This window comes from Ichthyophthirius multifiliis, assembly GCF_000220395.1.
Source record: "Ichthyophthirius multifiliis unplaced genomic scaffold scaff_1120509250117, whole genome shotgun sequence".
NCBI lineage: Eukaryota > Ciliophora > Oligohymenophorea > Hymenostomatida > Ichthyophthirius > Ichthyophthirius multifiliis.
The window spans coordinates 23462-34247 of NW_004087076.1; the positions used below are offsets into that span (position 1 = coordinate 23462).

Consider the following 10786-nt stretch of genomic DNA (forward strand, 5'->3'; position numbering starts at 1 on the left):
TAATTATCTATAATTAATATTTAATTATACCTTTTTATTAATATCAAAATTATATATGTATTTTAAGAATTGTTTAATTTTAAATTATTTCTAAAAAATAATAAAAATACTATTTTAAGTTTTTTTTTATTTAAATATATAATATTTTATAAAATAATATAAATATATAAATACATTATATTTTAAATAAAAATAAATTAATTAATTATATATAATAATAATATTTACAAAAAGAGAAAAAAACAAAACAATGGGAAAAGATGACATAATATACGATGATCAAATAACATCTACGAGTCAGATAAAGGCTCCCTAATAATTAAGCTAACATCTCCTTAGCGAGATGCACATGAATATAAGTAACAAAGAAGAAAGTAAGTAAGTCGGAAAACCTTTAGACTAAGTATCATAATAATTTTTATCCGAAATAAACTAACCTAACGCAAATTTCAAATGGTTATTAATGTCCTGTATAGAAACTGCAGTTTCCGTATTTTTTGAAATCGCTCCAACATCAATTACAATTATGTTTTTATCAAACAAAAGTAACTAAGATACCGTCAGTGGTTATGGTTTAGCTATGGTTTTAAGTAATTGTATAGGATAAAGTGTCTATTATGGCCTAAGTAGTGGTTTAGAGACAATGGCAGCTCACGCCTATGGTGCTAAAAACTATCCTTAAGTTGGTTTATTATTATATAAGTGTTAATTTGTGATGCTATTATTATTTATTCCGATAACAATATGTATGATATTTGCTAAGGAAATTCTCCTTTTGTGGAATACAAATATTCATATTTGTGAAATCGCTTAAGTATATTGCATTTGGTGTATTCCTGGCTTATTTTTTACTTCGATATTTTATTCCATGAGGGGTTTTTTGAATGCCTAGAATGAATATAGAATTCAAATGTTAGCTTTAGGCATCGGATTCCCATTTAATGCTTTACTATGCTATATTTTCATTACTTGGCTAGATTGGGGGGTAATAGGGGCTGCTATTTCTTATAATATATTGAGACTTTTCATTGTTATATTATTCTTTGTCTTTATTGAGTTTAAAAAACAACTTAAAAAATGCTATATTCCTCTTTCGAGATAGATTTATAAAAACTTATGGCCTTTTCTTAAAGTAGCAGTTCCTATAGGCTCTGTGGTTGCTTCTGATTGGATAATTTATGAGGCTTAATCTATTATTGCAAGTAATTTAGAAGAAAGTCAATATGCAGCTCATATTGTTTTGGCTAATCTTAATGTAATGCTTTTTTCGTTTTCTATAGGATATTCGGTTGCTTCATGTACTTTTATTGGAAATGAAATGGGTAGAAGAAACGCAAAAAAGGCAAAATAATATGCCTATTATAGTTAGCTTATTTTACTTTTACACCTTATTGTATTTATTGTACCACTAACTATTTTTAAAAACTATATAGCAGATATATTCACCGTAGATGAGAAAGTTAAAAGCGCTTTCATTAAAACTTTTTACTTTTTTATAGCTCAAAATGTCATTATAGGATTTGAAACTGTTATGTCAGCTTATACAAGGGCTATAGGAAAAGAAAGGTTCCTTTGTATTATTTTCTTTTTATGTAATGGACTTCTAGGGTTAGTTTTGAGTGTAGTCTTTGCCTATTAATTGAATTGGAAATTAGATGGAATTTGGCTTGGAATGATTGCTGGAGTGGCTATTAATTCACTACTTTAATTGGTCAAAATAAGTTTTACTGACGTTAATATAATGGCTGATAAAATTTCTAAAAGAATTAATGAAAATGATATGTAACATAGTATTGTTAAATCTTTCAAATTGGCTAGTAATGGCTGAATTTTTTTAATCAATATATAGATATATATATATAAAATAAAAACATTATTAATTTGTATTTACTTTATTTAAAAAAGTTATGCCTTTTTTAAAGTAAATTAAGTTTTTTTAAAAAAAAAATTCAAAAAATTCTAAAAAAATATATATAAATATGATTATTATTAATATTATTATTATAATGTATAATATTTTTTTTAATATTATTTATATTATTATTATTATTTAAACCTCATTTTTATTTTTTATTTTTAATTAAATATTTATTTATTTTTTAAACTAAATATTTTTTATAGTATAATTATTATTATTTATTATTATATATATATTTAATTTTTATTTTTATTCTTTTCATTATGTAAATTATTTATTTTATAAATTATATTAATTTTCAATATTGTATCTTCTAATTATTAACATTTTTTATATAATATTTTAGATATATAATTATTTATTTTTTTTTGATTTTTTTTTAATTATATTTTAAAATATTTATATGTCTAATATGTTTTGTATTATTATTTTTAATTATATTTATTGTATATTTAAAATTATTAATATATTTAAATTAGTAATTTTTAATTTTATTTATATAATATTATTCATGTTATTTTTCCCATTATATTTTTTGTTATATAATTAGTTTTCATAACAAATATTAAAGTTTCTTTTATTTTAAATATAAATTTTAATTTTCTATTGTTTATTTTTTTAAATCTTTATAATTATTCTTGATATTATAATTGATAATATATAATTTTTTACATTAATTATTTATTATATTTATAAATTATAAAATATATTATATAACTATATAAATTTATAATAATAAAATGAAATCAGGTTTTATATTGAATATAAATTATTACTTAAAAATAAAAATAAAAAGCATTAATTTTGTATTCATCTTAAAAAAATAATAAAAACTTAAATGAAATAAGTAATTTAGTAAAAAATTAAATTTTTTTAAATTATAAATATAATTTATTTTTTTGTGTATTTTATATATAAAAAATAATAATTTTAGACATAATTTTTTTTGGTTTATTTTAATTATATACGTATTTATATATATTATTTTATTTTAAAAATTAAACTTTAATTTTTAATAATATTCAAAATCAAAGATCCATCATTAATTTTTCTATGTTATGACTTTATTAAACAGCCCAAAAATTATGATTTAAATATTCACTTTCAACCTCTTTTTCTAAAAATTATTTCCTATTAAAAAATATATTAAAAATTAATATATATAAATATATTTTTACTATTAATCATATATACTATTATCTTTAGTCTATATTTATAAATCTTTTGTTTCTTATTATTCTTATTAATCTTTAGATTCATGTTTTTAATCTTCTATATTTTAATCCATAATTTCTTATTCTTCTTCTTCTTCTTCTTTGCTTTGTTATTATTTTTATTTAAAGAATTAATTAAATTTCTAATAAAATAAAATATAAAATATATATATATATATGTATATAAATAAATTAAAAATATTTATATATATATATATGTATATTTTATATATATATGTTTGTAAATAATTACTTCGTAAATTTTTTAAATATCAATTTCAAATTTTTCATCTAATGTTCCTTCACTTTTCTTTTTTTTAGGATCATCTCCTCCTAAATTTTAATTTTCTCTATCAATAATTTTCTAATATAATTGTTCAATATAATTATTCCAGTTTTCATTTTAAGAAACATATTATTAAATGTATTTATTTGTAGAATATTCTTATATTTTTTTGTTAAATTTGTCAAAAAACCTATATAACCAACACTTTTTTTCAATTTATTTTTTAAACATATATATTTTTTTTAATTACTTGCTTTTATATAATTCATATGTCGAATTATTCTAAATAAATTCAAGAATATTAAATTAATCAAATAATGCATTTCCTATTATATCGGATTTTCCTTCTTAAAATAATTATAAACATTAAAGAACAATTTTATCAATATAGATATGTAAAAGATTATTCCAACAATATTATATCATTAAATTCTAAAAAAAATAAAAAAAAAGTATAAATAATTATTTCCTTTATATATTTTTTTTTATACAAATAAAATCTTAATAATTCCATTTTTACAAAACTCTTCAATTAATTCGATTTTTTCAGATTTGAAAATATGAGAAATAAGATCAATAACTTTTAGCTTACCCATACCCAAAGGATAAATTTCCTTTCCATTTTAAATTTTATGTTTCTAAGAAGTAGGGTAACTAGTAGTTAAAATATTAAGTAAACCTTTACAATTATTCAAATATACCTAAAATCCAATAAAAGATAATAATTCATTATTTGCTGTCACATCATCCTCTTAATTTGAATTTTTTCTATATTTTTCTAAACTTTATGAATTAAAATAGACTACCATAAGACTCAAAATACTCGCTGAACAGCTTTAATCGGAGCTATTTAAGCTTTTAGTTAAAATTTCAAATATTATTTAGATAGTTTCTTCTTTAAAAATAAAATTTTTAATAGTCTAAATGATTTTAATTTGGGATTAATTTTAATTTCCGTCAATTAAAATATTCATAACTTCTTAAAAAATAAGACTTATGTTATCTTTTTCTGTAGAATTTCCGTGTTGGAATTTGTTTATTAACAAATCTAATAATTCTTATCTTTAAGTTTAAGATTCATCATTTTATTATGAATTATCACTACCGACATTTATAAGTAACTTCTATATCATATTAGATATACTTTTTATTTCTATATGATTTACCAAATTTTTTAATACTTCTGGTTTATTTTTTATATGATTATAGAACTAAAATAATATATTAATAAATATAAACAAAATAGATATATAAATAATATGTATAATATAAAATAGTATATAAAATATATATAATATTTATTTACATATTATATATATAAAAAATTTTTTACTTAACTAGATGATGTTAATAAATTATTTGAAATTTTAGAAAAATAACTGCATGAAGTGTCATTTAGATCTTCTTCTGTATTTATAAATTCTAATACGTAATCGACAAATAATTATTTTTTTTGTTCTTCAGTTTTACTATTATCTTCTTTTGGTTATTCTACAATTTCTTAATTTTATTGTTTTTCTTCTTCTTCTTAATCTTATTCTTCTTTTTTTATTTTTTGTTCATTTTCTTTTTATTCTTCTTCAGTTTGTTCTTCCTGTTTTGGTTTTTCTTTTTATTCTTCTTTATCTTCTGTTTATGAATTGTCATATTCAAATGAATTTTCATGTTCAATTCCATAATACAAATCTTCTAAAGATTTAATTTATACGCCAAGAATTTCACTTGAAACAAATGGGTACCTTTGTTTTTTTGAATATAAGAAATAAAAATTAACGAAAAAAAAAAAAATTTTTTTTTTTTTTTTTTCAAATTTTATATTTTTAAAATTCAAAATTTATTTATTTTACTTATAATTTTAAAAAATATAAATAAAAAGTACTTATAGCATTATTTTTCATCTTATGTTGCTTAATCAGGCATTTTTAATGCATAATCTATCATTTTTTTGAGAAATTCTTTATTATTTTTAACACTTATTTTAATAAATAATTAATAAATTTTATTTGTTGTATATTTTTCAATTTATTTTTTATTTTTTAAATAAAATAATTAATTTATTACTAATTAAAAAACTTTTAGTTATTTTATTTAATATCCATTACTATGTTTTCTGTATCAAGGAATTTTTCTACTGTTAATTCATTATCTTTAAATAAACTTTCTAATTAGGAGCTATTAGCACCCATAAAACCAAAATGGTTCCAAAATTATCTTTTTTTTAATATAATAAAAAAATAATTAATTTAAAAAATATTTATATTTTTTAAAATATATTAATATACCCAAATATCATTTCTTTTATTCTAATTGTTTAATTGGCTTTTTTATATTATTTTTTTATTATTTTGTGTACTTTTTTTTATTTTTTTTACTTTCTTTTTTTTTTTTTAAAAAAAATAATTTAATTCTTTTATATTTTTAAATTAATTTACTATTATATTTTTTTATTTAATTTTTTTTTTTTTTTTTTTTTTCTTTGTATTATATCTTCTTTTTTTTTTTTTTGCTATATACTTATTTTTTTCTTTTTGTAATAAAAAGCTTATAATATAATATAATCAGAAAAAATAAAATAAAAAAATAAATATAAAAAAAGATTAAAATTATTTTATTAAAATGAAAATAAATAAAAATAATAATATATTAAAAGCTAATATATAATAATTTAAATATTTAAATATATAATAAATATATAAAACATTAAAAAGATATAAATTAATTTAATTCAAATATTATTATTTTTTTAAAATCAAAAAAAAAAAAATATTAATCATTTAAATATAAATTATTTTATTTAAATAAAGAAATAAACAATATACATATATATTTAAATATTTATATTTTTGTGAATACATTAAAATTATTTAATTTTCAATAAAACAAAAAAAATTAAAAATACATATAAAAAATTCAATTTTATTTAAAAAATAAAATATTTAAATATGAATCAAATTTTAATAGCCATCAACTTATTAATCATATTAAATCTAACAAATCAAAAACAATCAAATATAACCCCCCAGGAGTGTAAAGTATATACATGTTCAAATTAACCAGAAATACTATAGTGTTAAAAAATAACCGAAAACGAAATAACAACAGAAGCTTAAAATTGTTAATGTAAACCTCAATTATAGGATTTATTAAATATTTCTAAAGAATTCGTATGTTTGAAAAAAATAGGAGAATAATGTGAAAAAAATAGTGAATGTATATCTAATATTTGTTCTTTGGAAGAAGAAAAAAAGTGCATTTTTTAAAATGAAAATTAAAATTGTAATTTAAATGAAGAATGTAATAATGGATTAGTTTGTATATAAAAAATATGCTAAAAAATGAAAAAAGAAAATGAAACTTGTATTGAAGATTTTGAATGTGAAAAAGGGTTTTTTTGCTTTCAAAAAAAAAGTTGTTAGAAATTTCTTTTTGCGAAAAATGGGGAGAAAATAAATTCAGATAGTTAAAATTTTATCGATTTAAATTTTAAATGTGAAAGTCTTTTTGTAAACTAAGATTCGGTTTGTGTAGATATGCCTTAGGAAGAATTATAAATTGAATAATGTGTGGATTAAATTGGGTGCGATTGCAATTATTTTGAAAGCAATAGGTATTTTAAGAGAAATAATTATAAACTAGAACCATTTTTTGTCAATAAAATTAAAGAAATTATTAATCAATTGTATATTTAATGTCCCAATAATACAGATTAGTGTTTTTAATTAGAATAGTCTTTAGAACAAATGCGTTTTTTATATTAAAAAATACATTAGTTGGTTCATATGAAAGATTGTTATCAAAAGATGGTTTTTAACGGCGATTTTTTATAAAAATTTTGGCAAATAAATACTGGTTTTTATAATGAAAAAAGTGAAGAAAATGATTTTTGTATTTAATTGACTTTTTATTTAATTTTAATAGTTTTTGTTATAGGAGTTATTTTGGTTTTTTTTATACCAGAAAATAAATGAAAAAAACATACCAGAAGAAAAAAAAAAATTCTATAGGAAAATACGCCATAAAAAATGGAAAACATATCACTTAATTTAGAATAAAATTAAAAGGAAAACATAGATAATATAACTCCTTAAATTTTACCAAATAATTTTATTGATCCGAAATTATAATTAATTAAAAGTGTCAATAGTGCAAATTAAAATAGCTTTTCAATTGATGGAGATGATGAAAAAGAGGCTAAAATTATAGATAGTTTAGAGGATAATTAAAAAAGTATAAAAAGTTATGGAAATGCATTTAATTTAGAAGGTGAAGATTAATAAAAAGTGGAAAAAAAAGGATAAAAAAGAAAAAGAATTGTTAAAAAATAAAAGAGTGAATAAAATGACAAAATATATGAAATTGTTACTGATAAAAAAATGAATAAAATGAAGATCAAAAGAATTTATGATTGTTTTATTTTTTTGATTATATATATATACATATATTCATAATTAATTATAAATAATAATTTTTATTTTATTATATTTAATTAAATTATCAATTATAATTAATAATATTTAAAAAAAAAATAAAAAAATTGAATAGTTTTTTTTATATATATATATACTTAATTTAATTAATTTATTTATTTTATTATTAAAAATATATATATTTTTTATTTGAAATTTATTTTTTAATAATAATTTATTATTTTTAAATAAAATAAATAATTAATATTATATATATTATTAATATTTAATTTTATTATAAAATATTTTATTTTTTTCAAAAAATATCTTATTTTTATTAAATAAAATTTTTTAATTAATAATTATTTTTCTAAGTTTAAAAATAAATAATATTATAAAATATAAAAATATAATTTTTAAAATAAGAAATATTTTATATTTATATATCTTTTTAATGTCATTCTTAATTATAAATTTTTTATATATAAATTTAATTTTATATTAATAATTGTTTCATATATTTATATCTAATATTAAAACATAAAAATTGTGATATAAATTATAAATATATATCAATACTAAGAATGTTTAAAAGTAATAATTTTCCTGTTAATAACTAAGTATAATAATATTTAAATTATTTATAATATTGTTATTATATTTATTACTTGTTTATAAAAATTTTGGTATATTCGTTAATATTTTTTTAAATATACTCTATTATACAAACAAAATGAAAGAATAAATTAATAATTATAGTTTTTGATTTTTAGATTATTTTTTAAAAAAAATAAAAAAATTAGAGAACAAGAAATATCTTATTTTTATAAGTTTTATATTTATTTCTTAAAAATTATAATTTTTATATGAATATATTTAAAATTTACATAGATATATGAAATACTTTTTTTTTTTTTTCTAAAAAATATTAATTAAAAAAAGAAGTAATAATTAAGGAAAAAAAATAGAAATTATAAAAGTATAAAATTATTTATTATAATATTAATCAACTAAAATATATAATATTTAAATATATTAGTTTTTCGTTTATAAAAAAAATATATAAATAATTAATTAAATAATACATAGTATTTAAAATAAATATTCAAATTTAAAAACGAAATCTTAAAATGTAAAGTATTTATCTCATAAAGGTGTTCAAAGTTTTAATCTAATTATATTTAAAACTTTGATATATTTAAAAACTAATTCTAAGATATTTTTATCGATGATTTAAAAATAAAAAAATGATAAAATTTTTTATTGAGAATAACAATAAGTAATAGAAAATAAAGGTGTATTAAAAATATATTTATTTAATTAAAAATTAAAGGAAAAATTTTTTTATGTCTATATTCAAAATTTATATTTAATAAATTATATATGGAATTTATTTTTAAATAAATAAAAACATATTTTTCTGATTAATAATTTATCAAGAGATTAATTATACATTTATGATGTAAACAAGCCTATTAAAATTTATATTAAAAAAAAATTAGTATATTTGGCAAAAAATAAGAAATAAAAAATTATATTTAAAAATATATTATATTTAATAAATAAAATAAAAATAAAAAATCTATAAAAATAAAAATAAAAATATTTATATATTTATATAAAATTTTTTTTTTTATTTATATTTATATTTTTATATTTATTATATATTTATTCCTTAATATAATTTTTAAATTTAATTTATATTTTTTATTATATTATATATTTTTTAATATTATATTTTTATATTTAAAAGTTAATTATTAAAAAAAGACTTTATTTTATTAATTAACAAATATATAAAATAAATAAATAAATATATTTATATATATATATATATATATATTATACTCTTTAAATAAAATAAATATATATATTTATATAAAAGTATCATGTAATAATTTAATTAAAACTTTTTAAAGAAGAGAAACTTATTAAAGACACAAAATCAGCAGAAACTTATTTCGCCAATTTTTATTTATTTATATTTTAATTAATTTAAATTTATTTATTACTATCATCATCTGTAATATGGTCTGAAAAAAATGATGAATTTTTATCTGAAAAAGAATATCCTAAATCATCTTTTAAAGATTTAACTGATTATTATATATTTTTATTTTATTGTTAATTATTATCATTAAATAACTCTTTTTTTAAGAGTTCTTATTAATTGTTTTATATTTAATATTATAAAATATCTTTTTATGAAAAAAAATTATCATTTTCATTTTCCAAAAAAAAATTTAATCTTAAAATTAATGAATTTTATTTCTTATTTCTTCGTTTTTTTATTATATATTTTAGTTTTCTCCTTTTTCTTTTAAATATTTTTTCTAAATTTTCTCATTTTTATTTATTATTTTTTTTAGTATTTTTTCCAAATAATCCTTTTTAATTTCTTATTCATCTATTTTTTTTTTATAAAAATCTTTCTTTATTAAATTCTATTTCTCTTTCTTCCTAAAATTTCTATTAATGTTAATAAACTTAACTTTTTTGTTTAAATCTTGCGATTTCTAAATATTCAAATTCTAATTCTTATAATTTTTATATATTCTAATAATTTTATATTTCTATTTGTGATAGACTTTTATTTAATTATGTTGATAAGTCCTCTTCTTATTATATATTTTATTATATATATAAATTATTTTAAGCTATTTATTCTATTTAGTCTTCTATTTGCTAAATTTCTATTTGTTGTTTTTCATCTATTTATTATTTTAATAATTAATTATCTGTACTGTTTTTTAATATTTTTTAATATTTAATTTTAATATGTTTATTACATTTAAATTTATATCTATGAATATATTTCCTATATATATTATTAAAGATTAAAGTAAAATTCTTAATTTTATTCTAATTATTCATGATTTTATTAATTTAATAAATTCCAAATCATATTCAAAAAATCATTTAATTATTCTTCTTCCATTATTTTTTTTTTTTTTTTTATTAT

At 15.6% G+C, this 10786-nt stretch overlaps 2 protein-coding genes across 2 annotated transcripts, besides 31 other annotated features; one reads left to right on the forward strand and one right to left on the reverse strand. All coding sequences in view use genetic code 6, as the record gives it.

Annotated features, from left to right (window-relative positions):
• Positions 1–250: 250 nt before the first annotated feature.
• IMG5_048390 (MatE efflux family protein, putative) lies at positions 251–1913 on the forward strand (the record flags this gene model as incomplete). The annotated part of the gene is made up of 1 exon (XM_004037535.1): positions 251–1913. The coding sequence occupies one exon, from the start codon at positions 251–253 to the stop codon at positions 1826–1828; it is 1578 nt and encodes a 525-aa protein (XP_004037583.1). The 3' UTR covers positions 1829–1913.
• Positions 1914–1982: 69 nt separating this feature from the next.
• Positions 1983–2051: a microsatellite.
• Positions 1991–2050: a microsatellite.
• Positions 2052–2064: 13 nt separating the features above from the next.
• Positions 2065–2119: a microsatellite.
• A 12-nt stretch (positions 2120–2131) lies between these two features.
• Positions 2132–2252: a microsatellite.
• Positions 2253–2365: 113 nt separating this feature from the next.
• Positions 2366–2401: a microsatellite.
• Positions 2402–2603: 202 nt separating this feature from the next.
• Positions 2604–2645: a microsatellite.
• Positions 2646–3295: 650 nt separating this feature from the next.
• Positions 3296–3369: a microsatellite.
• A 321-nt stretch (positions 3370–3690) lies between these two features.
• IMG5_048400 (hypothetical protein) lies at positions 3691–5625 on the reverse strand. Its single transcript, XM_004037536.1, has 5 exons — positions 5480–5625; positions 5298–5390; positions 4752–5157; positions 3910–4629; positions 3691–3850 (listed from the first exon to the last, which is right to left on the reverse strand). The coding sequence occupies exons 2-4, from the start codon at positions 5347–5349 to the stop codon at positions 4548–4550; spliced, it is 540 nt and encodes a 179-aa protein (XP_004037584.1). The 5' UTR covers positions 5350–5390; positions 5480–5625; the 3' UTR covers positions 3691–3850; positions 3910–4547.
• Positions 4632–4715: a microsatellite.
• Positions 4658–4713: a microsatellite.
• Positions 4665–4715: a microsatellite.
• Positions 4697–4751: a microsatellite.
• Positions 5054–5089: a microsatellite.
• A 35-nt stretch (positions 5626–5660) lies between the features above and the next one.
• Positions 5661–5698: a microsatellite.
• Positions 5699–5738: 40 nt separating this feature from the next.
• Positions 5739–5808: a microsatellite.
• Positions 5751–5808: a microsatellite.
• Positions 5809–5881: 73 nt separating this feature from the next.
• Positions 5882–5948: a microsatellite.
• Positions 5883–5951: a microsatellite.
• Positions 5952–5980: 29 nt separating this feature from the next.
• Positions 5981–6013: a microsatellite.
• A 35-nt stretch (positions 6014–6048) lies between these two features.
• Positions 6049–6115: a microsatellite.
• A 1990-nt stretch (positions 6116–8105) lies between these two features.
• Positions 8106–8166: a microsatellite.
• Positions 8106–8178: a microsatellite.
• A 1177-nt stretch (positions 8179–9355) lies between these two features.
• Positions 9356–9389: a microsatellite.
• Positions 9364–9447: a microsatellite.
• Positions 9428–9497: a microsatellite.
• Positions 9454–9564: a microsatellite.
• Positions 9455–9573: a microsatellite.
• Positions 9457–9506: a microsatellite.
• A 64-nt stretch (positions 9574–9637) lies between the features above and the next one.
• Positions 9638–9671: a microsatellite.
• A 687-nt stretch (positions 9672–10358) lies between these two features.
• Positions 10359–10400: a microsatellite.
• A 172-nt stretch (positions 10401–10572) lies between these two features.
• Positions 10573–10623: a microsatellite.
• Positions 10573–10624: a microsatellite.
• Positions 10625–10786: the final 162 nt, after the last annotated feature.